The sequence below is a fragment of the Coturnix japonica genome, chromosome 9 (genome assembly GCF_054131305.1).
Source record: "Coturnix japonica strain WE chromosome 9, WE-NBRP24, whole genome shotgun sequence".
In the NCBI taxonomy this organism is placed as follows: domain Eukaryota; kingdom Metazoa; phylum Chordata; class Aves; order Galliformes; family Phasianidae; genus Coturnix; species Coturnix japonica.
Window position 1 is genome coordinate 29,310,182 of NC_140671.1, and position 25,282 is coordinate 29,335,463.

Here is a 25,282-nt window from a genome sequence, read left to right on the forward strand (position 1 = left end):
CACTGGGTTTGGATTGTTTGCTTTGGTGTTCCTTGCAGGAATGAAAGAACCATCCAGGTTCTTTGTAGAGCATGACATCACTGTGGCCATAAGGGCTCTTTGCATTCTGACATAAACTATGTATATTCCCCAGTAAATATTAATAAATCCTTAATTACCTTCCACTCCAGAGGCTCAGCACTGCTTCTCTGCCTCTAGTCCATCCCCAGCACTTCTGGCCTCTCCCCTGGGTTCCGTCTGCACCTGAAAGAAGGACAAACAGCTTTGTTCTATGGTGCAAAACCAACTGGCTGCATGCATGCTTTGAGTTGCTGTGTGTTACAGCTGCCTGTTGGTGACTTGTCTTGATACCTTCACAGGTACATTGACCAACCTCTGCTCCTGGAAGGGAAGAAGTTTGACGTCCGGTCCTACCTCCTCATTGCCTGCACAGAACCCTATGTGTTATTTTTTGCCCAGGGCTATGTCCGGCTGAGCTGTAGCAATTATGATGCCACATCTGATGATATGACTGTTCATCTCACCAACCAGGTAAATGCAGAGCACCTAGGCTGAAGATATATACAGTAGAATCCATTATATATATGGTCAGAATCCATGCACCCAGGAAATGGAGATGGGCATGGCATCAAGACTGAGCAGAAGCAATACTGCTGGAGGGGGTTCATTCTTTGCAATGGACCAGTTCTCTCCCTATGCTGACCATTTCTGTCCCTGGACCATTTTTCCTCCCATATTCTCTCATAGATTATGAGTCTTTTAGGAGAAGCCATTGACTGTGGTCTACCTAGAACAAACAACCCTTAGTCTTGGCTAAAGATTTGGATGCTCCTGTTGTGCTAAATGTGATAATCATGAAGATTTAAGGCACAGATGCGTTCTTCAAGAGCCATCATTCTTAAATCTCTGCCTTGACTTCCCTTCCTTCTCAAATGAGGTCTATGCAACAAAACTGTTCTGGCTTATATTCCCATCCTACTTCTTAAGAAGCCTTTCTTATTTAAATCTACCTGAGTTTTTTTCCCCTTCCTGTGAGGCTCTGCAGCAGTTAGGATCAGACAGAAAAAAATGGCTTGCCCTTAAAGCCCTTCTCCCATTATAACGCTGAGTTTGGGAACTGGCAAAATACATCTAAGGGCAAGATATGCTTCAAACAAGCCCACTTCAGTTCTTGTCAGAGTTTTATGGTTCCTGTACAAGTGCAGTTCAGCACAGCAGATTATAGCTGCTTCCTGCAATATATGCTGTTATCACTATGCTGCTTGTTTTCCTGGAATAGTTTGTTTGCTCAGGTAGAGAGCTATCCACATGGGAATTCAGGTGCTCGGGTAGGATCCCAAGGCACAAGCAATATTAAACAAAGGACAGGTGTTTATCAGCAGAACATGAATTATCTGGGAGGAGGGAAACAAAATCTACAGGAGCAGTTGGTAAGAGGCCAGGCTTCAAGTGTCACAGTTGATTCTGCCCCCGTTCCCTTCCTACCCCAGCAGTGATAAGTTCCAGCTGACCTAGGGGTTAATGAGACAGAGGAATGGGCACCTGAATCACAGAATGACCTGGGCTGGAAGGGACCTCAAGGATCATGAGTTCCAGTTCTGCTCAGGGTTAGGTTTGCTGCTGCTTCCCTCCATGTCAATAACATGATCCTGGCTCTCCCCAGGAACAACACAGGGTAGAGGGATGTCTGCCATGCATGTTTCCTGTTACTCCTTACTGCCAGAAACATAGTCCTCCCTTCACTCTGTTCCCTACCTTGCAGTACGTGCAGAGGAAGAACTCCCTCTACAGCCAGCTGAAGGATGAGACAATTTGGAGGATGGAGCACTTCAACAGATACATTAATGAGAAGTTTGGGAAAAGCAATGGCCTCCCACGGGACTGGGTTTTCACTGTGTTTACTGTGAGTACAAGCAACCCCGTGGTGTGCTAGTCTGCCTAGCCTAATTAGGGTGATGGGAATAGGGACAAAAGCCTCCAGTTCAAGGGAGTCCCCAAGGAAACGTATGTACCAAGTGAGAAGACATCGACGGTCCCATGATAATGATTTGCCTGCAGGTGATAAGCAGAAGTCAAGACAGAGCTTAATTTCAATGGTTAATAAAATGGGTAAACTGCTGATAAAGGGAGGGGGCTTCCTTCTATTCAAAGTGGACAGACACACAGCTTCCAAAGCACAGCCTCCGTCCAAGTCTAGAGGGGAAGAAAAAGCATCCCTAAGCCAAGAGGAGACTGATAGCTTGAAGTGACTCCTGTGTCCTTGGCATTGGCAATGATTAGTTATCCCTGATCCCTATCTTTCAGAAAAGGATGCAGAAGATCATGTTGCAGTGCTTCCTGGCAGCCAAGCACAAATTGGATCGTAAACTGGGCTACTTTGATCTCATTGGCTGTGACTTTTTGATTGATGAAAACTTTAAGGTATGAATAAAATATTGCCAAATACTAAGTACGATATTGGCCAGATGTGTCATGCCAGCAATGTAGGATGGCTGACACAGAACTCTGGCACTAGGAATTAAACAGGGCATTCACTCAGCCAACCATGAAGGGCAGGATTCATTTCTTTCTCCAGTTCCATTGTCCCAGCATCCAGATATGGCACCTATGCAGCCCTCACACATATTGCTCAAAGAAACCCTGGCATTAACAGCGCAAGAGGGGAAGAAAAGTATTTACTGCAGCAGAAGCTGCTCTGTGCAGAACTGCCACAGGAAAGTGGAGTAGAGAAAAATACAGGAATCTTAATAACTACTCAGTTCCTAGTGAAAGGAAGGGAATTTTAGTGCCATTCAGTATTTTTCTCTCTAGAAACCAAACATGACAGATAATCAGCCGGCATAAATCAGTTTGTAACGCCTCTAAAGGCCACAAGAAGAATACTGATTTACACGAGCTGAGAATCCAAGAATGAATTTGCCATCACCACCCTGCAGAATCAGTCATTATCGATTCAGATGTCAGCATCAGCACCTCCCCATTCAATGTAGGTTTACCATTTAGCAATAGGTGAGCCTGTCTAGTCTATAAAACCTGCTAGAATTACAGCTCACACTGGTGAAGGAGTGAGTGAAATGCAGAGAAGGAAAGCCAGAAGAAAGGGAAATGTTAAGTACAGCGATTGGGCTGCTTTCAGAGCAGGCGGTCCTTCAAAACCACCTGGTCTAAACATAACAGAAAGCCATCTGGCAGATTTTGCTGTTGCTAAAGCAGAAAGGAACTCGAACTTATTCCAGCAAAGTGCAGTGGGAACAGCAAACCCAATGAAAGAATGGAATTAATGTATGCAGCACTGGGCAAGGCACCCAGACAATGGCCTCCTTTGTATGGGGAAGTCAACGGCAAGGGGGAGCAAATGGGAAAGACACAGAAACTGGTGCTTCTCAAATTTCAGAAGCAATTGTCTTTGGCAATGTTGGCATGCAGAGCACTGGCTGTGCAAACTTGAAGTAGAATGGAAGATCCAATATCGCTCTGTTGTGGCAATCCCTACCTGGGCAGTTAAAACCCACGGTGATTAAAGACCATTATATCGTCATGCATCTCACATATGGAGATTAAAAAAACAACAAAATGTGTTTCTTGACAAGTATTTTCTATAAAAATGATGATGATTGCAGGACACTTAGTGCTGAGGTGGTCAGTTGGGACTGCCATCCTATTTGATGACACGAGTAGAATTTGCTTTGTGTTAACACGGCCTTGTGTTTGGTTCTAGGCCTCATTGTGCTATTCCCTCTTCCTGCTATAGAAATGCCCCCCAGTTTCACTCCTGATCATTTCTAAAGGCCCTACAGCATCCCCAGTCTAGTTCTTAAAGGCGTTTTTCTGCCTCTCAGTTCTTAGGAGGATGGACCATGAACGCAGAGCCTGCAGAGGAACCACAGCTTTCAGCAGAGCTTTGCGACTTCACATGCAGGATGAGAAGGAGAGGAAAGAGAGAAAAAGTGATGGATGTAGTTTTACTGACACTTATTTTTCCCCCCCTTTCTGGTATCTGGGGCTTTCCTGTGCTGTATTGTAAATGCCAAAGTTAATTAACAGCTTAGGACGCAGCCATTTAAGTGCCCAAGGAACCTGCCTTCAGAAAGCATTGCATCAGCTGTGCAAAAGGGCTTTGCCAAGGAATGCTGGGAAGATAGATGCCTAAATTTTTTATCAGCCATAAAGGGATTCATCTGTCTATCAGCAGAGAACAGACTTGAACGCAGATAAGCCATTTGCCAGTTTGTGACAGATGTATATAAAATAAGATAACCCCTTGTTAAAGTAGGGATGGTCCCTTTGATGGGGATGACACAGCTTTCCCCATCACTATTAGTTATACCACATGACTGCAGGTCATCATTATGGAAAATCTGACAAAAACCAGAGAAAGCAGAACCCCATTGGCTACGTACCAGATGCAGGAGGAGGCTCAGGTGCTCAAATTCTACATGAGATCCCCATGAATGACATGATATGCTGGATCTCGGCTTTATTCTCACTGTCCTTCCTGAAACAGAACAAAAGAGGTTTAAGAGCATTTTAAACAACTGTGACACACTCTGGTACAATAATAGGGAGTGTAGGAGACAGACAGTATAATAGATGTGAACACCCTCCCCTGTTTGTTTTGAAGGAGAAGAAACCAAAACCTAGTCAGGACAATTAACAAAGGTTCATTGGGTTTGTCTGTCAGCAGAAAACCTTATGAACTTTTAATAGGAAAAAGGAAATTTGCTCAGAAATAAAGAGAGCTTGCCAAGAAAAATAAACGTAACGTAGGTGCCCTCTGTTGGCATTTACAGAGCAGGTTATTTCACAGCAGCTGTCCCAGTTCCTCTCTGGAAAGAAAGAAAGAAACCACAGACCTTTCAGCAGCCTCACTTAGCAGCCTTCTGTGAAATACCGTAATGAAACAAACGTGCATATTATTGTTGCATTTTATTCTCAGCAAAACGAAGTGCAAAAGTGAAAGCTATCGTGTTGCCAAAGCTTGCCACCCACATCTCTCAAGTCACTTGCAGGCAAACTCAGGAAAGGAATGACAACAAAAAAAGCACGACTGCAGCATATATGGTTTTAGACATAAATTAAAAGAGAGTAAAAATTCACTTGGGGCTTTTGAATGATTAAACATCCTTCCTGAAAAGACAACTTCAAATAGTTCCTATACGTCCTCTATGCAAGATGCAGGACCATATGGTAAAGGCAGGAAGCATACAGATGAGTTTCTTTCATGGCAGGAAAAAGAAATAGTAAACAGAATCCCATTGAATTCAACTGTTTGCTTTCACTTAGACTTGCAACTGGACCATCACGTGCCACAGGTCAGCACTAAAGACTCTGGCATATCAAAGAGAAGTAGAGTTTAAGCTGGTATAGATGTGCATATATCCTCTATGGCTTCTACCTAAAACCAAAGCTTATCCAGGAAATCAAGGCCAGGGGTTAATTGAGAGCTTGATGCTGTGTTTGCTTGGTCTTGACCCCATGTCCACCCCAAAGCAAAGACATGATTACTAGATTCCTTGCAACTTCCTTCCATGTTATTCAAAAAAAAAACTTGAAACCACTACAGAAATTGCTATGTTAAGAGACAAAACAGTGCCTTTGCACACTCACAGAGCAGCAGTTTAACCTCAAGAATAACATAAAATAATATGTAGGGTCATTCTAAAGTAATGAAATGCAATGGTTCCTCCAGCCCTTGTGAAAACGCTGCCTCACCTTCACTCTGTGCTAAAGGATCATGGTGGGATTTATGAGTACTTCTGCACTTTCAGCTGCTCATTAAGTCAGTAAAACGGCATTGCTGCAGCTCTGAGGAGATCCCAGCCTGATTTCTTGGTTGCCATTCACCTTTCCTAGGTCTGGCTTCTGGAGATGAATGCAAATCCTGCATTGCACACCAACTGCAAAGTCTTGAAAGACATCATCCCCAGCATCATCTATGAGAGTCTCGGTAAGCAAAGAAGTCACAGGGTGGCCGGTAATGAACAACCACATCACACCTCTGCTGGGCAGAGGAAAGGCTGCTTCTGATAGCATTTGTAGCTCCAAAATACCCCTGGAATAAAGAGATCTTACTGCTGAGATTGTAGCTCATACAAAAGGGAAAATTCTACCCAGTGTAGATGATGAGTTTGGGTGTGTGTTGCCACCAGCCCACCTTGTAACTGCACATCTCTCTTCCAGATCTGGTTCTCGAGATCTTCACTAAGTGCCTCAAGGGACAGAACGTTCTGCCTTTAAAGACGCTCTGCAAATTTGTGCTTCTCTACAATGAGGAAGCTTCAGACCCGAGCCAGAAGAAACGTTGGCAGCTCAACACCAAGTTGTACACAGGAAGGTACCTGAGGCCACAAACAGACATTACTGCTCCCTACAGGTACAGCCCTACCAAAGCTGCAGGCCTGTCCAGGAGCCCAGCTGCTCCAGAAGAAAAGGTGCCTCCTTACTGCCTGCAAAGGGCTGTCAGCAAGCTGTCCTAACCATACCACACATGCAACAGTTTGATCACCGCAGATAACCGCACTGAGTCACAGAGCAAGAGGGTTTTCACAACATCAGAGGGACCAGAAAGAAAATAAAACTTAGGTTTTATGTGCTATGCGTGTCAGGCTCTTTTTCACCTGGTAGATGCAGACGGGTGTTAACCTCAGCTTGAAAACCAGTAGCTTATAGTGCTTATAGTTCTGCAGTGCTTCAATCAGTCAAGGAGAGATGCTGAAAGACCAAACCCAAGGCTGAATGTGGAACCCCCTCAGCTGGCCCTGCAGCTCCCCATAGCTTGTTGCTGTCTGCACACCCAGCTCCTCCTTCACCAGATATGCATTTAACCTCACTTCATTAAGAACCTCTTTCAGTTTTCGTTTGGCTGAGGTGACAGCGACACGTTTATCACATCAGGACATCAGCTCTGAAGGAAGCGATGACGCCTGGGGGACCTAGGAGACAAGAGAGGGGGAAAGAGCTTTAAAACCCACAGGAAATGCTTTCACATCTTGGGTGCTGCCACTTGTAAGCCAAGAAGAATCTAAATGAACAGCAAGTGCAGGGTTGCGTGCGTGCTTCCTTCCCGTGCTCACCCTGACCGACTGCCATTCATGCGATCCCTGCCCTGCTGCTGCAGCAGCGCTTTGAAAACGGCTTTGGAGGACGCTGAACCAGCATGGGATGCTGCAGCCTGAGAGCCAGGCATGATGGCTCTGCAGGAGAAAGCCAGGATGAGGTGGAGCTGTTGAAGACAGGCAGGACCAGGTAGGGAGCAGTTCTTTGAGGGGTGAGAAACACCGACAGCCTTTGCTTAAACAGAAAGGCACTTAGCACTGGCAAAACTGTGACCAAGCGGCTGTTTTCTGCTTGCTAAATATGACTCCCCCCCCCCCTTAGAGCTTTTTCTTCCCCTTTTCTAGCCAGAATTTACAGCAACGCTAAATGTCAGATACTTCTTCTAAACAGAGCCTGCTTAATTCCCCTTAATAGGCCCCATTAGGTAACACAGCCTCATCTCCTCCTGCCATGAAGGTAACCTTCCTACTGGGGTAACCACCACCTGCTCAGCGTGTGCTCTGTTGGAAGCAGATGGTTTTAGATCCCATTGCACAGCGGGGTCAGCCTGCAAGCCCGGCAGGAGGCTCAGAGCCATCAGCAGCCTCAGCCCTTCCCACATCTTGCTTGGCAGATGCCTTGAACCTCCAGTCATGAAGGTTCAGCACCATCCCAAATAAGCCACGGTATCTCCCCTTTAGCTCACCCCCAAGGCTGTTGTCTGTACCTCCTTACCTGCCATGAACTGAAACTAAATGCATTTCCCCTCCACTTTCTTGTGGTCTTTTCTATCTACATCGTGCTGCATTTCCTCCCATAATTTCACCAGGAACTTCAGTTATTCTTTCCCTGTCTATTAAGGCAGTGCCCTCATCATCTTCTTCCCACACAGTACCAGGGGAAAACTGAGAGTCTAAGCGCTATGATGAATTTTAGGCTGTGATATCTGCTTAAGTAAAAGGATCTTTGACAGTATCTTCATCACAGCTTCAGCTGAAAACATGCCTGTTTTCTGCATCTGCTGCATATTTTTCCCCCTGGAGTTCACTGAGCTGCACCCAGCCGGTATTTCAGCTTAAAATAGAATACTCTAAAATACACAAAATTCATGCCAGGAATCCAGAAGCGTGTCTGCTGACTGAGCATGAATTATTTTCTCTTCCAAAACAACTCACGTAAATGCTTTTCTATGCCTTTCCACCATCTCTTCCATTACAGAAAATGGTCCATTTCAGACGGCCAGAGTGAGGGATCCCTCCAACCTAAGGACCCTGCAACTCCCACACAGACAGAAGGGGTGAGTATGAGCAGGGTCAGGCAGGCAAAGATTAACATGGGGAAGAAACCAGTTCGTCTCAGTTTCTGCTCTACAAATTCACTTGCAATAAAGTCCATCACCACAGTCAGTGCAGGGATATTAACTGGGACCACGCTTTAACCCCATTGCTGAGAGCATGCGCTGAGAGGGGGGAAATGATCTATACAAGCCACATATATATGTCAACATCCAAATCTCCTGTGCTCTGGACCACAAAACTACCCGCTCTCTTCTACCTTATTTATCTATCAGCATTGCTTGACTCTAGATTCCACTTTTTCCTCTTCTAATTGTCTTTTCAGGATATTCCTAGTATGAATTTAGGAAGAAACACTCACTATTTTGTCTCTTATTTTGTTCCAGGCAGAAGCACCGTGGGGGAGAACGCAGGAAGAGCTGCTGAACTTGTTGATCACTCAGCCCATCGCTGGCTGGGAAGGAAGGAACATCCTTTCTCCTGGGGAGATTGTTTGGTCCTCCTGGGTTTTCCTGAGAAGTTATCACATGGAGGTAATCAGCATCACACCACAACCATAATACACAGAGGATTTTTCCCTTGGGAGACAAAAGATGGGCTACATTTGAATCTCAAGCATCCAAATTACTGTCAAACCAGTGCTTGACCAAAGCCACTATTTGCCCTGTCTTCCCCCCCATCCCTCCAGGAGTTAATGCAATTACGTCCAACTTCTATTCCACCAGTGGCAGCAAGAGCTGAAAGGATTTCACAGCCACTTGCTTGACTTTTTGTTCATTCATTCTAACAAAGATAGCCTTTTTGTCAGAGGCTTTTTTCCATCCTTTTCCCCTAAGAGATAACATTGTGAGGGTTGCAAATTCGTACGTGTGACGCTCAAACCCTCTCCACGGGAACTGGAGCTGAGTGGTGAAACCACTGAGGTGTGAGAGTCATTACAGTGGGGCTGACGAAAGCAGAAGAAGGAAATGAGACCAGTTCTATCTTTGCCGCGGATTCACGCCTCTTTAAGCACACGCTCATTTGTCTGGAAAGACAAAATAAAATCACAAAGTAGAGTCATAGAATCATTTGAGCTGGAAGGGACCTTTGAAAGCCCATGGCGGTCCCCACTCACCTGCAATGGATAGGGACACTCACTGTCAGCACTGCACATGGCGATGCACCACTATTGCATGGGGAGAGAGGAAGGCAAATGGGAGAGCTTAGAAGAGACATAACCCCCTTTTCTTTTAAAAACAAATTGAAATGTTGTGGAGGAAAGATGTGACTGGTCTTATTTCAACAGGAGATGTCTGAACGCTGCCTTGTGCTGACCTCCTTCCACTTGCTGATTCTGTCTGTGGATCACACAAAGAAGGCGTTTGTTTATGAGGTAAAGCACAAGAACCCTTTCAAGGTTTCCCAAATATCTCTTTGCTCACAGCTCTAGCATATATGCATGGCAAAAAGGAAAGCTTACTCCTCGGTTCCATGCCAGGAGCTCAGGATGGAGCTCACATGTTCTGAACCCACCAGCCAAGGCAGACACTTCACTGATTTCAATGGGGCTTTGGCATATTTTCTAGGACACTAGCTCAAAATTCTCTATTTTTCTTTTTTTTCCGGCTTATTTTGGATAGGAAAGAGCGTCTGCTCCAGAGATTGAAGAGGAAGTGCCAGTTTCTATTTATATTATGTTCTATAATTTTAGCTGGCCTCTTATCACAGCCGCTTTGCTTTCCCAAGGAGAGGGAGTGCAGCTCCATACCAGCAAGATAAGCATCAACCAGAAGGCATCAAGAGAAGGCGATAAGAACAGGAGGTGACAGGAGAGTTAGGAAAGGTACAGGAGTGAGCAGGCACAGGGTACCAAGGAGAGCTGCCCATAGCACTGCAATGCCTCCTGATGGCTTTGGTACCCATCTGTGGATCCTAAATGTGAGGGGGGGAAAAAAAAAAGGACAAATTAAGAGACATCCAGCTGTATGAACTGAGCTGTATAACATCACATCCAGTTCACAGAGTACTTTTCTACATCGTTTTTGGTTATTCTTACCCATTGACTTTTAACACCACACCAGGGTCTCATTCCTCTTGCTGGGATGCACCTGAGGGAGGTTGTGACTGCTATCAGCTACACCTTTGAGATTTCTGGTAAGCCTGTTGGACAGCTTCTATATGGGCTGCAACAGTCATAGAATTGACCCACTGGTTTCAAATGCCATCCTTCTTCAGAGCCTGGCCACGTTGTGTCTTTGCATAGGGCCCATGTTGGAGTCCCGGCTCATTTGCTGCCAGAATTCAGCTGACTTTGACAAATGGATTCAGCACCTCCAGAGCCAAATCAAGATGGCAAATGCTGACTATTCAACCAGCCCCACCAATAATATCTCCTTCCTGGTAAGTCGGTGGGGAATAGATGTAAAGAGAAGGGGCTAAAAAAGAGGAAACGGTTTCAGCTTTGGGAATGGATTTTTATGGATCTTTAGAATAGAGGCTGGAACTGAACAGTGACTTTATACATAAATGCTGTAGATTCTGTCTAGGCTAAAATAAACTTGTTACCCACAACACTTTTATCACCGAACACTTGAAGTTCATGAGAGGTTTTCAGCACGCTGCTGATTGTTTCTCTCCATTAGATGTAGCTGCTACACTGCTAAAAAAAAATACATCATTTTTCCTCTTAGTTGCAGCCAAAAAACAAAGACTTGCTCTTCAATCCATGCTGTCACACGGATCTATAAATACAGACAAAACACACTGCAACATCCACAAGAGTCACAAGATGGCAGGATTACACTGCTAACACAGCGTGGATGTGGCTTGGGGCATTCAATGTCCTCCCAACGCTTTCCATCCACCTCATTGTAAGCTCAGCTTCCTAAAGTGTGCTAATTAATTAGAAAGCCAAGTTGCCTTTCTACCCCTCCCTAGTACTATCTATTAATAGTGCAATTGAGGTTTCCCTCTTTATCCTTAAACATCCACTCAGCTGCCCTTCATGTCTAGCATGGCACAGTCTCTAGGGTAGCGCTGTGCTTTAGCCAAACCTATCTTCTGTTTTGGATAATCTAAGCATTATTACCACCCTGTAATCATAATAAACATCAGACTTTGTCCCTTTATCTCCCTTTGCTTCATCTTCCAAATAAACAACAAAGGTGCCGTGCGATGAGCAGTGGAAGAAAAGGGAGCTGATGAGACATCTCTTGTGTAACACCATTCTGAAATGGGAAGGCAAACCAATCCAGCACCTGGGAAGGATTCGGTATCTGACCATGGTGCAAATGGCTACTGGCTGCACAGGGGTAACGTATTCTGCTCTGATATTTGGATGGGTTTGACCAGGTTCCAAACCAGTGAGGTTTCAATAAGGGCTCACGTGGGAATGGTGCAAAAGAACTCTCTGTAGTTCCCCAAATAATGTTTTTCAGCATTATGACTGTTGTCCCCGATGTTATTTTGCCTTTGGCAGGCTACAGAAAAGGTAGCGTAAGGTTAATTATGCTGAAAGGCCCTCAGCATTAAACAGACATAAGGAAATACAAAAGGGTGTTTTCTTTCTAAGAGCCACTTCTGAGAACTCAGTCCAGACAGTTGCACTCAGCTTCCAAAGAAGCTGGGAGGGGGAGTCCATCATCCCCTTCCTATAACACAGGAAGGACCATGTTTTCTAAGCACTCTATTAATGTGCTTGACCTATTTCTAAAAGCAATTTAAAACAACACAGCTCATCTTATCCAAGCTAAGAAATACAAAGAGCAGTCTCTATGCCTGGCACAGAGCTGCAGGCAGCTCCATATTAGAGGCGCTGTCATGACATTTCACATCACCCTTTCTCCACAGGACCCCAAGGAAAGGCTGCTGATCCTGTTCCCAGAAGACCTGCTTTTCCTCTCTGTGGATGAGGAGAGAACTACCATCTCATACGAGGTAACAGGAAACAGTAGAGACGGTTAAATAATAAGTAGAGGACTAAGATCTGGTGAACGGCTCTGGGTGATGAAAATAAATAGCAAGGAGAAAAAGGAAAAACACGTGGAAAAGTTGTTTTCCTTTTGGTTTTTTTTGAAGGGAAAACTCCCCTTGACTGGAATCCAGGCAAAGGAGAAATCCACTCTGCAGGGGAGGTTACAGCTTGAAATTACAGGTAAGTCCAAGATAGGAGAGAGCAGCAGACACAGGTTCCATCCAAACATCAGAAGACACATCTTTACCTGGAGGGTGAGGCAGCACAGGTTGTTCAGAGAAACCATCCTTTCAGAAACCCTTTCCAATAGCAGTTTCTGGAAGGAAAGACTTCTTTATAGGAAACAAAGAGCTTCCAATGCCCACAGATTCAACACAGAGTCCTTCTCACCACCGTGACATTTGGATCTACCACAAGAGATAGTATCTAGTTAACATCAGGCTCCACTTCTGCTTGCAACCAGACAGATGCTCTGTAGGGGCCTTCTTGTGTTTCTGGCTGCTAAGCTGTAATAGCTCTCTATGTTTCCCTGCTCAGTCCAGCAGCCAGCCCAGTCCCAGACCTCCATCTTTTCCATCATGGGAAATCTCAGCTTTCTTGTGGTTAGAAACCAAATCAATTTGACAGTCGGATGCTGGCTGTAGGGAGAGGATCTAACCTTATGTGGGAGCAGCCCCTGTGACTTCCCTTGCTATAGGCACCTGCATCCAGCTACTAACTGCTCCCTGTTAATGTCTTGCAGGAAGCCTGACAGAACCAATCCTTATCAATTGTTCCACAGCAGAAGACTATGAAAAATTACTCTTCCACCTACAGAAGGTATTTTTTTTCAGGCATGTTTGTGACTCTCCAGTGTATAAATTATTTGGCAGAGAATATTCACATTAAAAAACAGTATATTCACGTGATAAAAGATATGTTCTGGCTATCTGTTCCAGCCAGAGAAAAACCTCACTACTGTGACACTCCAGCCACCACCAATCGTCCCTAAGAAATCCAGGCAACATCATTAGGACGTCGGCATACACTGACATGAAGAGGCTGCATGAATATGATCCCAATAGAAAGTGAAGAAGCTGCAAAAATGAATAAGAGGGGATTAGAAATTGGAAACCGAGAGGTGAATAAGGAGCTGCAGATGAATTATTCTGTGCTGGCTGCTGTTCTGATTGAGCCTTTGCAATTGATGTAGGACCTTGTGATTCTGACCTCAGCTGTATATATGCCTCAGTGAGAAATCTTTCTCAATTTGCTCGCTGTATTTATTGCCTGATCCTTTTCAGACACTGTAAAATACTCAGTAATACAAATAAAACCATTAACCTGTGCTTAAACCATGCATAGAAGGCAGCATTCACATGTAACAACCTCTCAGCCTCATTCAGGTAGCCATTGCTTTGAAAAAACATCACCTTTCTTTGAATGGCAGCACAAAGCAATACTCTATAGTGAATAATTGGGTGAATAATCCCTTCTCCAATTGCTTTTCTTCCATACCCAAACCAAGGACACATCTCCATAGCATCCTATGGGGCCTTCTACCCTCCAAGAGGAACAACTCAAACACGCTGCCAAGTCAAATGAAATCTATCCATTTTGATGCTTTCACGGTATTTGATTTGGACTGTTGAACACCTTCAGAATCATCTTTACAACTCTGTATCAACGTGGCAGTGAAAACAAAGCACTGCTGCTAACCAGAATAATTAAGCATTTCATTTCATATGCACCTTCTCAGCTGCCTGGAGGTTAAACATCCAGGTTGCATCCAGGAGATGCCTGCAAAGTCACCTGAAAAAGCTTTGCATGGTCCTACAGTTCCTATTTTATCTCAGCTTTCCTTCCATGCAGCCACCTGTAAATCAAGAAAATGAAAAGCTTGGTATAGTGTAAAACCAGATATATCAACAATTCTGAAAGAAAAAAAAAAAAACAAAAAACAAAGAAAAGTCCCTTTGAGAAGGAAAAAAAAAAGCAAAAAGAACAAAGAGGAAGGAAGCCCCGTGAAAATACTTTCTTTTACCTTCTCCAGTTTCAAAATCCCAACAACCTGCAGCAAACGCGAGCAGACAAGTCAGCATAACAAAACTCCGCCTGCACAAATCCTCCCTGACTTTCTATTTGAGCAAAACCTGTGCTATGAGAACACAGTTCTAGACCTCAGGCAATTCTCTTATCCTGTTGCTCTTTCACTCATTTAACTTTTATTTGCAGCTAAAATAGTTAGAAATTCCCAGGGCTCAGTGGGGCCCCAAACATCTCTGATCATTTATCATCATATCTTTTTGAGCCTGTATGTGTAATACACACAGCAGTTTGCTTCATCTCAAATGACTACATTAAGGGGTATTACCCTATTCTCCTAACTGCTACCCCTGTGCTTCCTAAAACGGTGTGGGAAGGTCTTCAAGCTACTTCTAAGTATCAAACTTGGTCATAATGGAGGTTTTAAAGCTTTTTGCTTTAACAGGGCTAAGTTTGTTACATGTTCACACAGAGAAAGTCCTAAAGTATAGATTCAAGCAAAGAAAATTGAGCTGTAGACACTCTATGGATGTGAATGATTGGAGGGACAAACCTCTCGTAGCCAAAGCCCACATCAAGTGAGCAAGCTGAAGCTCAACCAAGAACTTGAGAGAATATAAACACTGGGATTGAGCTGAAAATGAGGCCACGGTTCAACCCAAATGCTGTAAGTGAGCACTGATAAAATAAGCCTATGGCTCTTTCTGGATGGAAACTGAAACAGAGATTTCTCACAAGCTTGCTCTTCTGAGCCAATAGCTTTCATTTTCTTTGATGCAAAGTACAGCTCCTTTACTGGAACACTCCAAGGCTTAAATGATTCACACTTTGGGTTTTTCCCTTTTAATTTGAGCTCTAAGAAGTCAGGAAATCGGTTGCTTTTTCCATCAATTACCAGCTATAAAGGCAGGTGGTTAGGTAAGTATGAAGCAGAACTTCATATAGGTAGGCATATAGAAATCTGTGAGGCCACTGTGCAAATTTCCCGTGGATATTATGGCTCTGTTCATCATGTTTCAGTATTAACTGGCAGTAATTGTTGGCTGTTCAACACCCACAGCCCAGGAAGCCTTTCTACTCCTCACCAGAATTTGCCCAATGTGTTGCCATAGGCAGGAACTTCATTTAGATGCTTGAATCTTTCTTCCTCCAAAAGCATCTTCTGCCATTTATTTGCTTGGCCCAAAACGTTGCTGTTTCTCTGCCATTGTCAGCAACAGAAGAAGTGGTCAGCGAAGTTTCCTGTGAATTTGGTAGCTGAAAAAGCTTAACCACCAGTCAGGAAATGCAAAGCCACTTATTCAGAAAGGAGAAAACACACAAAGGTACCAACCAGAAACGTAGCAGAAGAGTTTGAGGGCAGGTTATTGAAACAGCCAAAGTTCTACAAGACAGAAGTGAGCTGGAAAAGTGAAACCGAATTACACTCAGGAACTCTGAAGTGACCTGAAGATTAAAACCTTTTCTTTCCAGTTTGCTTAATTATATCAAATAAACGCTTAATTCAATTGTCGAGTTTATTTTACCTTTGCAAAGGGTCACAACCCAAGTTCTAATTAAATACATTAAAAAATGAAGGGTCCATACAGAGCAGAGAGTTAACATGGCCAGCACAGGAGAAGAGCCTTCACCAGCAGGAGTTCAGACTTCTGAGTATATCAGATCCCACAGTGCACCTGCTTGTAAGGCAGAACCAAACTTGCACTTCAAGTGTAAGACTCACACATCAGGCTAAGTCCTGTTTCATCTAGTCCAATGCTTGGCACCTTTCCCTGGATGAATCTCCAGTTGACCTCAGTTAAAAACCTGCACGTTTCTCAAGGCAATGGAAGAAAACTCCTTTGAAAGACTTTTACATGGCAATACCTATGGGAAAAATTATCAGCAATGCGCTAATTAACAACAGAAGGATCAAAGAAGGCAAAAAATACACTGAAAGTACTAATGAAGTTTCACAATACACTTCTGAGGTTGAGAACTATCACTCTTTAAATGATAAGAAAGCTAAGGTACAAGGACATAGCAGTCGTACATGCAATAACAGGGAAGCCAAAAGATTAAAACTGGAGCTAAGAAGGAATGTATTACAGTGGACAAGGATTCATGCTTCATTTTCCCACTACAACTATTTCACCCTGTCTTAAGATTTCATGGTGCACAACAACAACAAAAAGCAACAGCAACAAGATAACTCCTCTTGATATAATCGCTGAGGAAATGTTCAGCAACAAAAGAACATCCATAAATCACGAAATTAATCCTTTAGGTCTATTCAAGCTTGCCAAGAAGCTCCTCCTTTGAAGAAGGCTTCAAGAAAAGCCAACTGGAAATAAACAGCCTTGGAGCACAGAGCTACATGACTAGGTTAGAAGGGAAATATTCCACTTTTCAGGAGCCTCTTTATCAAGAGTTTGTACAACCCAAATCAACAGAGACAACACCTTGTATGGTATTACCTATGGGTAATGCTGTATTTCCTGTAGCCCTGGAAGGACTAATGGTGGAACATCAGTCTTTTATGTACCTATCAGTATGTGGGAGCATCAAACAAGGGTGTACAGAAGATGCAAAGTGGAATAATAATGACAGAAAGGGTCCCTGGTCCCAAGGAACATTAAAAAGAGCATCAACAAAAGATTAAAAATAAAACCCCAAACAATAAAACTCACATCTCAGATAAACTGTACAAAGCAATGCAGCTGAACAGAACGTCAACCTGAGTTAGCAGGTTCTTTGTTTCTAAATACTAGGTTTGTTAAGAAGTATCAAAACAAAACACTGCACCCTTATCTCTAAATTGGAGAAAGACAGACCTGAAGGGCAGACTATACAAGGGGTAAGGAATTGGTTGGATGGTTGCAGCCAGAAGGCTGTGGTTAATGGCTTTATGTCCAGGTGAAGGCTGGCAATGAGTGCTGTCCCCCCAGGGAACCTCAACATCTTTATCAGTGACATGGACGGTAGGATTGAGCTCACTCTCAGCAAGTTTGCAGATGACACCAAGCTGAGGTCTTCCAGGCTAGGATGGATGGGGCCCCGGGTAGCCTGACCTAATTTAGTGGCTGGCAACCCTGCCCAATGTAGAGGAGCTGGACTAGACGATCTCTCGGGTCCCTTCCAACCCAAGCCATTCTAGGATTCTATGAAAACTTCCCCAAACCCATTCCTTATTTCTATGTACATAATGATGCTTATGCATCCAGTCCCTCCCTTCTGTTTTACAGCTCAGCTCCTCATCCTCACAACACGTTGCAGTTTATCTGTTCTCAGTGGAGACTCGGAGGTTGGAAGTAGTAAGGTTTCTCATCCAGTATTTTGTCTCCATGTTCTTCTTCTGGAAACTGGCAGCTGTAAGTCTCTTCTCTGTGGTGGGATGTTTGTGGAGCCAACAGCAGCCTTTGGAAGTTAAGTTCCACATCTGCAGTGAGAAAAAGCAAAAGCATTGCACATGCAAGAGGCCTTTATACAGCACAGTTGCCCCATTACCTTTTCCAGCAAAGACCCACTCTGAGAAGGGCAAAGATACAGGTGAGGCACCTCATCTTAGTGAAACCAATTAACTAGTCCAAAAAATCATACAGCAAATCAGCATTTACTCTACTTATTCAACTTAACTCCTTTCTGAATCTGGAGCACACACTGTTTCTCCAATGAAGAACCACAGGGAGGCTCACAAAGTGCACTTACTGTCAGCTGTGGGGTGTTTTTCTTTCTTCAGCGACCATATGCAGAGATGCAAGAAGAAGGTCAGCAAGATGAGAACAAACAGACCCACCGCTGTCAGGATGGCCAGGATAGTGGTGTACAGAGAATCACGTGTAACGCCGTCTGCAATTAAACACGCAATACAGAACTAAGAAAACATGTGCCCAGACAAATGTCAAAGGTTGTGCTTCCAAGAAAATCTCAAGGTTAACTTCCCCTTTCTGTGGAAGTTTGTTTGCCTGGGATAAAAGCAGTGCAGTTGTTAGCAATAAAACTGAGCTGCTCGCAGGCAAAGATGCAGTGGATCACTATCTGTGGTAAAAGGCATTCACATATAAAGCAGCACTCTCGTTTGCTCTATCTGCTCTGTTCCCATTTTTGCTCTTTAGGGGGATTCGCCTTCAATGTTTTCTTGAAAAGCAGCACAGCAAGTCAGATTTTCACACTTCTGTCAGCCTCACAGAAATTAAAAGTAGCACCTTACAGCAGTTCCTCTCAGCAGAACTAACAGTTTCTCTGAATGAAGGGCCCGGATCTGAAAGGTACCTCCAGGGTCAAGGGAAAGGTAGAGGCAGAAGCTTCCTCTGATATTCAGTACCTGCAGAGCTTGCAGTCCTGTGCACTTTGATCCACAAAGAAACGCACAGTTTCAGTTCTGAGTGTTGTGGACTGAATACTCATAAAGGAAGTGAATGACCCTCTAAACTATTGTCTTTCTGAGGAAAATCTAGCAAAGCAGCAACAGAGGTTCAGTGGAAAACTGAAAGCTCCCTGTTTGTGATCTCTATTCAAGGACAACTGCTGGTCTTTACCCTCTCTTTATTGCTGACAGTGTTCCCACTTTGCCTGGGTCAAGATTTCTACCTGCATTAATACTGGCAAGAAACACAACAGTCATTTTCAAAGCAAGCTGGCATGACAGCAAGCTCTGGGTAGTACCCATGCAGGGGGTCAACAACTGCAGACATTGAAAGAAAGAGGAGGCTCAAAGAAACAAAGCACTGTAAGCTGATACCTTGTTCCAAATATTTAACCAGGTAGCCACATAATGAATTGTGTGTGCTGTTGCCTTTCTGGATTGTTAGAAGGCCAGAACTTTCACAACTAAAAGAAGAAAGAGAATAATATTTAGAACGCTGCTGCCCTTTCTTTTATTCCTCCCCAGCCTAAAAAGCCAGAAGATAAATTTTAAAAGCCCAGTCATTTAATCTCATTGGTGATCTCTTTATTGTTTCAATTTACCCATCTAATTATTAATATTTGACAAAGTTGTTGGGCATATCACCATGGAACAAAAAATATCAATACTTACTCAGTCCAGCTCTGGCACCAGCTGTTTTTACCATTAGAATAGGTTCCTTTCTCACACGGTTTACATGAATATTTATAGTAAATTGTGCCTATAAGAAAAGAGAACATAAATTAATAGCGGTCAGTGCCTTTAACAAAGACACTGATGTACAAGAGCTTGGAGGACTCTTCCTGCTTCATGAATCACACTCCTGGAGAGATGTACAAATAGCTCTCACCAGTTTTGCATCTTTGGACACACAGGGCTGTTAGTCACTGAGATCACGATATAAACACCATTTCTCTTCTTTATATCACAAGCATTCCCAAAAGTGGATTAAAATAAGTGAATGAAACTGTGGCTCAGCAAGCTACTGATATTAAGCTTTGTATTTCAGAGACATTTGTGTTTCTTTAGTTACCCAGCTTAACCAGCTCCTCGCCCTCTGAACATTCAGTTTTCTTGCAGGAGGTACAGGGTCTATCAGCACAACTGAATCCCTGAGGACACTTGCAGTCTGCATCGTCTATTCCTTCACATGGGCTGTTGTCCTCTGTAAAGAAGAAAGAGAGAATTTAGAGTTGCTTTTGTAACTGAAATGCATTTCACCATGCATGAAACACATTAATAGCCCATCCAGTCAGCTCTCAGAATGCTGCCAGAGTTCTTCTCAGCCAAGCTCAACATCATTAGGGCAGAGATGCTCAAAAGACCCTTGGCCAGTGAAGCTCAAGTTTCCTTGCTGTGCCTTTCCTTAAGCCTTAGGGAGTCTAAATCTGAGCTATAAATCCAACATCCTTCCTATTCTCTGTTTCCAGAAGAATTCTACTGTGAACTTTGCTTGCTCTCCACAAATGTCAGCTCTAATTCTGAGGCTCCTGGGTTCATGAAAGCAAAAGAGTGATTGCATCTACTGATCCCGCCAGCAAACAGTTCTATCAAGCAATTCTTTCAACAGTGTGAGACCAGTTAAAGGAAAATAATATTCAACTCAAAGGTTTTTGTGACCCCTAAAGAAAAGAAAGAAAGAAATGAGGGAAATGTATGAAAACCCACAGCAAGTCGCAAAGATCGTTTCCTGAGATTGGAGATGGAACATATGAGGTCTACCAGGAACTGCCCACAGTTTCCTCTGCTCACCTCTGTCCTCCTCTTATTGGTTTTGATAACGTAATGAAAGCAGGCAAAAAGAAAAAGCTTCAGGATGCTTCTCTCTGTGTTTTGCTAAGGGGGGATTCTGGAGCAGATCCCACTGAGCAACGACTCTCCTACTGCACCCTATATAACTTCATCTCAGTTGGAATAGAAATACATTGAGGTCTTGATGGCACCTCTGGCAAGTGCTATGTGAGAGGAAGCAGCCTTTCTGTCTGCATGGAACAAGCAATTCTCCAGCTACTGAGCAGAGGCAGCCCATAAAGCAGAAGGGATCCTCTTCTTCACTGTGCACACGCAGCTTATTCTGCATCCCTTTGCTGATCTGAAGAAGTCTCAGTAAAGAACTGAATGACGTTGCTTCTAAAAGCTCATTCAGCCCCTTATCTCCAGTGTCCTACTCAGTGTGATAATGAACACACTGCCTCCTGCAATCCCTTTCCTACTACAGAGCAAGAAGCACAAGCACATAAATCTTCAACACACGTCCACTCTGAAGCTAAAGCACATTTTGAATTCAGTGGGGCAGGAAGGAAACCCTCGTGGTTTTGTTTTGCATACACAGTTAAAGCACATACACACATGAAAGAAGACAAACACATCATTCCCTTACCTGTGCTGGAAAGGCATTTGGGGCAGCATTTCTTGACATCCTTAGAAATTGCTCTCAGCTCACCATCAGGGCATGATGTTGCCAGAGTCTGTTGTGCCCAGTGCCACAGGTACAGTGTCAGCAGCAAGCAAGCTCGAGTATTGAGGAGACTGGATTCTCTTCTACATACAGTCATGTCTCAAGCTCAACAGCCCTGAAAGCAAGTGAGGGTGGGCTTCTATCAGGACTTCCCCTGCAAGAATTCTCCTCCACCTGAGTCTATGGGAAGGTACCGCGCTTTTTGTAGTTGTGGCTCTTCCTGTTTCTTAGGGGCGGGGAAAAGCTTTTGCTTTGCACCATCAGATGCTGAGGGCTAAGCAGTCATGCGCCAGTGACTCGAATAGGGACAGAAGTAAGATGCAGAATCACATCATTTGATTTTCAGTGGATTTTGCGAGTTGGGATACATCTGATAATTAAAGCAAATTAAAGCACAGTGTGAACTTCAGGCTATTGAATTCTGGCTTATAGCTCATAGAGATTTCCAAAACACTCAAGGATTTAACTATCAGATATGCAGTACACAGTAAGGCTTTACATCCACACATTTTCCTGATTCAATTCACAGTTTCCAAGTTATTCACGCTGGTTCAGCAGACTCCTATTTCCCATGGCTGATGCATCTCCATGCAGACACCATTAAACCAAGAGGAAGTAATACTGCTCCAAGATGAGCCAAAACAGAGTAGAGTTGCAGCAGGCCTTGCAGGGACCCATGCAGCTCCTCCACCCTCACTTTCCTGGGATGCAAGAAGCAGAAAACAGCTCCTCAACAAAATCACACCAAAATTACACATAGGTACAGATATATTGCCTGTAATCATGACTTGCTGCTTGTCTCATACAAACACAGACACACGCGCTTCCATCACTTCTTTATGATTAGATAGCTTGCTCTTCTGTGGCTACACTTATGTGAGTAGCAAAGATGATATTCAAAATCCAACCTTGTTCTCAACTGAACTGATGAATTCAGACACAAAGAGCTCTGAACGGATTCTTTTCCACACTGCATATGATGACACATAGGTCAAGGCAAAAGAGAACCATGAGTTCCTGTGGAAAATATCATGCCTTGGCATTTGACTTTCTCTTCATAGGGCTTGATATATTATTTCCTTAGTTTAATACAAGCTAATGATGCCTAAATAAGTTCCCCACACAGATAGTATTCTTGTTCCATTGCTGTGTTCTATGCTTTCTTCCTGAAGATACATCCATAGGTCTCAAAGTGTGGTCAAGCAGCACATGCTTCACTTAGTCCTTGGTCTATTCAGGCATCTATCCATCTGTGTTCCTGTCATGAGCTGGAAGCAATCAGATACATTAGGCATGCAATAGATCCTTCTAGGTGGAACCAAGATGCCAAGAGCTTGCATCCCATCTAGCTGCTGCCAGGCTAAAGGCCAACACAACCTGTGGTTTGTTGGGGGTGGATTTTTCCTCCAGAAAACACCCTCAGAAGGCCAACTGTTGTACTTCTGAAACTGCAAGCCTGCTAATTCATATGCCAGCCACGCAGGAGATCCCCTCTTCTTCCCTCACAGCACTGCTCCTCACAATTCTGACAGCCTGTGCCACCCATGCTACATGGAAACCCAGAGACATTCAGTCTGCTCCTGCCCAGCTTGGCCACCAAGTACTGCAAGGCACCCCAGTCAGGGTTCCTGCCACCAGCTTATTCAGACAGCATCACAAGTGTTGGGCAACACACAGAAAGCTATTGGTGGTGATCAGAGGGCAGTCCTACAGTCAAGTCAAATTATTAGGCAAAAGCACTGAGTGCTGCAAGATGTTCTATAGGCTAATCAGTTACAACCACCTCTGCAGGTATTTATATTACCCCTATGTGTCAGAATAGGATGAGAATAAAGAGAATTCATGTCAGATTCCTGACCACGGTTATGTTAAGATTTATCCCAGGGCATTCTAACTGCAGTGCTGCTGGTCTGTAACACAAAAGGAATCAGTCACAGTCCTCCATATTTTCTTTGCAATATTGGTCTTCACACGTCTTCATTCTTGCTGAACTACGCCAGCTGTGTACAAGCACTGACAGATGACGGAACATTACAGTCAGAAAACTGACAAACACAGCAAGACTAAACCACTAGTGTCAGCAGTGCCCTTTCAGAGACAACTCAATTGTCTGCCTTCAAAATCTTCGGGGTTTTTCTGAACCAAATCTTACCTGTCTCTGAGGTACTGACATTTCATCTGCTGACTCCTTTCTCGCTCAGTCCCATATGTGACACATGTCAATGCTGCCTGGCCTCATGCTGTTGCCTGAGATGGATCCACACCTATTGACAGAACAAATAGCCACTTCACTAATCAAATTGGCAGTAGTGCTTATCTCCTCACCTTCAGATTGGTGGTTTTATTAAGAAGCAGCTACAGGCTTAACTAGATGATATTTGACCAAAACTAGATGCTTTAGAAACCAGTAATCTTTACAGTCTGCAGTTTCCTAAGCAAGCAGAAGTTCTGTGGCCTGCAGTTCTTGTCAATCCATACAACCTGTGTTCAAAACTACAAGGTCATGAGAAGCAACGTGGTCTTCGCGGTTGCCTGAGCACATATTTCATGCCATTCTTTCTACTTTGCATGAAACAGAAAGGCATAGCTGGCACAGCACTGCCAAGAACAGGCAAAGAGATGAAGCTACCAGCTGAGATGTTTAGAAATACCTTGGGGTTCATAGTTTGCTGCTGCCATTGTCCCTTCAAAGAGACACTGCAAGGAACCACGCTGGAATTCAAGCTGAACGGTCTCTGATGCTTTAGTTCCTCAGCCTTGGATGAAGGGGTCAGTCTTTTACGACTGTCTTTGAGAAATGAGCCTTTATTCTGAGCACAGAGCCACAATGCATCAAGAGTCCTGGGAAAGATGGATTTGTTCTTTGGAGTCATTGGACCTGCTGATTTGCTGGCTGTGGGGGGAGACAAAAAAAAAAAAAACAACATAATTACTTCTCAAATGTAATTATTTCTTGAAAGTTCAGTAGCCGCTTGGACCCATTGTCATCTGTGATAAAGTCAGGCTTCCTGACATCAACCAAAGCAGCAGCGTATGCAATTCTTCGAGTGAGAGGTTATTCACATGAAATCTATGTAATTTCTTGAATGAGTAATGATAGATCAAGGTAGAAGTTGCCTTGTTGGCTCTCTCTTACAAGCTCCTTTTGTCCCACAGTAGATAACTTCATCATTAGCTAGAGGATTCATATAGTTACAGCTAAATTACATAAAACAATCTGCCAGTCTTTATTATAGAGCCCTTTAATATGCCATGACAGCTACAGGAAGGTTATATCACACATGGTGGCATGACTTGCTGTGCCAGGGAGCCTGAGCAAGGCAGCAGCTCTAGAGCACTGAAGGACATGCATAGAAGCAGATGGAGTACGTGGTAAGCATGGTGTCACAAGGGACATTTTAACCTGTTGACTCCCTTCTTGCTCAGCAGGATATCATATGACATACAACAGCACCCAAAGACCAGGGAAGAAAAAGTTTACAAAACAATAACTCAGCTGCAGTTGGGAACTAGAAGACAAAAGAGTCACATGCTCCTTTCAGTTCTGCTGGGCTAACTATAGCCCAGCCTCAAGGCTTTGGACTAAGCAGAACTTGCAGCCTCCCAGAGCTTGGGGTACTTGTAGTGCCTGTTCAGTGCCTGCCCTCTTTTGGCACATAGGGAGCATTACTGCCCTGCAGGCCTGGGACAATAAGGCTGGGGCTGTAGCAGCCCTAGTGGTCCACAGGAGCCATATGTGGGTTTCCAGGCAAGTTCAGTCTTTCTCACCTGGAAAATACAGACCAAACTCCTGGATCCTACCTTCGAGCAGCACTAAGGAGCCTGCAGCACACACTGCAGAGCTTTGCTTTAATCTATGAGATGACTCACCTCTCTGGATTGCCTTCAGCCTAGCCACCAAAAGCAGCAACTCCTGGAAAAGGTAGGAGCAGAAGCTGTAATGTAAGTGACATTTCATAAATGGAAACTTTATGAAACCAGATAAAGGCAAAAAAAAACCCATCTCGCACTCCTTGACGTTACCAACCCGTGCCTCTGCTTCTCAGCTCATCACTGGGCACAGTATGTTATCAGAAAACGTGATCTTTCTGAAGTCTCTGATGGAAAACTTGAGTCATTTTGATACGCTT

At 43.9% G+C, this 25,282-nt stretch overlaps 3 protein-coding genes and 2 long non-coding RNA genes across 28 annotated transcripts in view; 2 read left to right on the forward strand and 3 right to left on the reverse strand.

Annotated features, from left to right (window-relative positions):
• LOC107323554 (uncharacterized) overlaps positions 1-4,642 on the reverse strand; it is a 43,957-nt gene extending 39,315 nt beyond the window's left edge. For all 21 annotated transcript variants that reach the window (XR_014932173.1, XR_014932168.1, XR_014932166.1 and 18 more), the window contains exons 1-2: positions 4,401-4,642; positions 159-243 (exon numbers count right to left, since the gene is read on the reverse strand). This is a non-coding gene — a long non-coding RNA (uncharacterized LOC107323554). The remainder of the gene's footprint in view (positions 1-158; positions 244-4,400) is intronic.
• Positions 1-6,593, forward strand: part of TTLL10 (tubulin tyrosine ligase like 10) — a 10,193-nt gene extending 3,600 nt beyond the window's left edge. The window contains exons 8-13 of one of the 2 annotated variants that reach the window (XM_015882792.3): positions 360-531; positions 1,763-1,903; positions 2,305-2,421; positions 3,840-3,947; positions 5,854-5,947; positions 6,181-6,593. In XM_015882792.3, the coding sequence (XP_015738278.2) occupies positions 360-531; positions 1,763-1,903; positions 2,305-2,421; positions 3,840-3,947; positions 5,854-5,947; positions 6,181-6,476 (928 nt within the window). In that variant the 3' untranslated portion in view covers positions 6,477-6,593. The remainder of the gene's footprint in view (positions 1-359; positions 532-1,762; positions 1,904-2,304; positions 2,422-3,839; positions 3,948-5,853; positions 5,948-6,180) is intronic. The other variant, XM_015882793.3, reaches the window with a different exon arrangement.
• Positions 6,594-6,797: 204 nt separating this feature from the next.
• On the reverse strand, positions 6,798-9,649 carry LOC146759894 (uncharacterized). Its single transcript, XR_014932174.1, has 4 exons — positions 9,448-9,649; positions 9,198-9,357; positions 8,692-8,842; positions 6,798-6,932 (listed from the first exon to the last, which is right to left on the reverse strand). It is a non-coding gene; the product is annotated as an uncharacterized LOC146759894 (long non-coding RNA).
• On the forward strand, positions 6,832-13,622 carry LOC107323499 (rho guanine nucleotide exchange factor 6-like). Of its 3 annotated transcripts, XM_015882649.3 has the most exons (11): positions 6,832-7,245; positions 8,254-8,332; positions 8,717-8,863; positions 9,619-9,705; positions 10,394-10,466; positions 10,576-10,712; positions 11,477-11,623; positions 12,162-12,248; positions 12,390-12,465; positions 13,028-13,104; positions 13,224-13,622. In XM_015882649.3, exons 1-11 carry the CDS (start codon positions 7,157-7,159, stop codon positions 13,296-13,298), a joined length of 1,074 nt encoding a protein of 357 aa, XP_015738135.2. In that variant the 5' UTR covers positions 6,832-7,156; the 3' UTR covers positions 13,299-13,622. The 3 variants fall into 3 exon arrangements, 2 of the variants coding, with proteins under 2 accessions (XP_015738135.2, XP_085365957.1); XM_085509831.1 differs by lacking the exons at positions 6,832-7,245; positions 8,254-8,332 and having other exon boundaries at positions 8,803-8,863; positions 9,619-10,466; positions 10,548-10,712; XR_014932150.1 differs by lacking the exons at positions 12,162-12,248; positions 12,390-12,465; positions 13,028-13,104; positions 13,224-13,622 and having other exon boundaries at positions 10,548-10,712; positions 11,477-11,613.
• A 2,191-nt stretch (positions 13,623-15,813) lies between these two features.
• Positions 15,814-23,418, reverse strand: TNFRSF18 (TNF receptor superfamily member 18). Its single transcript, XM_085509837.1, has 7 exons — positions 23,305-23,418; positions 21,075-21,267; positions 19,728-19,859; positions 19,328-19,415; positions 19,031-19,119; positions 17,998-18,138; positions 15,814-17,728 (listed from the first exon to the last, which is right to left on the reverse strand). Exons 2-7 carry the CDS (start codon positions 21,247-21,249, stop codon positions 17,577-17,579), a joined length of 777 nt encoding a protein of 258 aa, XP_085365963.1. The 5' UTR covers positions 21,250-21,267; positions 23,305-23,418; the 3' UTR covers positions 15,814-17,576.
• Positions 23,419-25,282: the final 1,864 nt, after the last annotated feature.

Bases quoted from the DNA above. Each gene is read 5' to 3' on its own strand.
- LOC107323499 (XM_015882649.3), top strand. From the start codon at position 7,157: ATGGGATGCTGCAGCCTGAGAGCCAGGCATGATGGCTCTGCAGGAGAA. The intron at 11,624-12,161 runs GTAACGTATTCT...CTTTCTCCACAG, and splicing joins TGGCTACTGGCTGCACAGGG to GACCCCAAGGAAAGGCTGCT. The intron at 13,105-13,223 runs GTATTTTTTTTC...TATCTGTTCCAG, and splicing joins TACTCTTCCACCTACAGAAG to CCAGAGAAAAACCTCACTAC.
- TNFRSF18 (XM_085509837.1), bottom strand. From the start codon at position 21,249: ATGACTGTATGTAGAAGAGAATCCAGTCTCCTCAATACTCGAGCTTGC. The intron at 18,139-19,030 runs GTATCAGCTTAC...GTTTAATTGCAG, and splicing joins GGTTAAATATTTGGAACAAG to ACGGCGTTACACGTGATTCT. The intron at 17,729-17,997 runs GTAAGTGCACTT...TTCTCACTGCAG, and splicing joins AAAACACCCCACAGCTGACA to ATGTGGAACTTAACTTCCAA.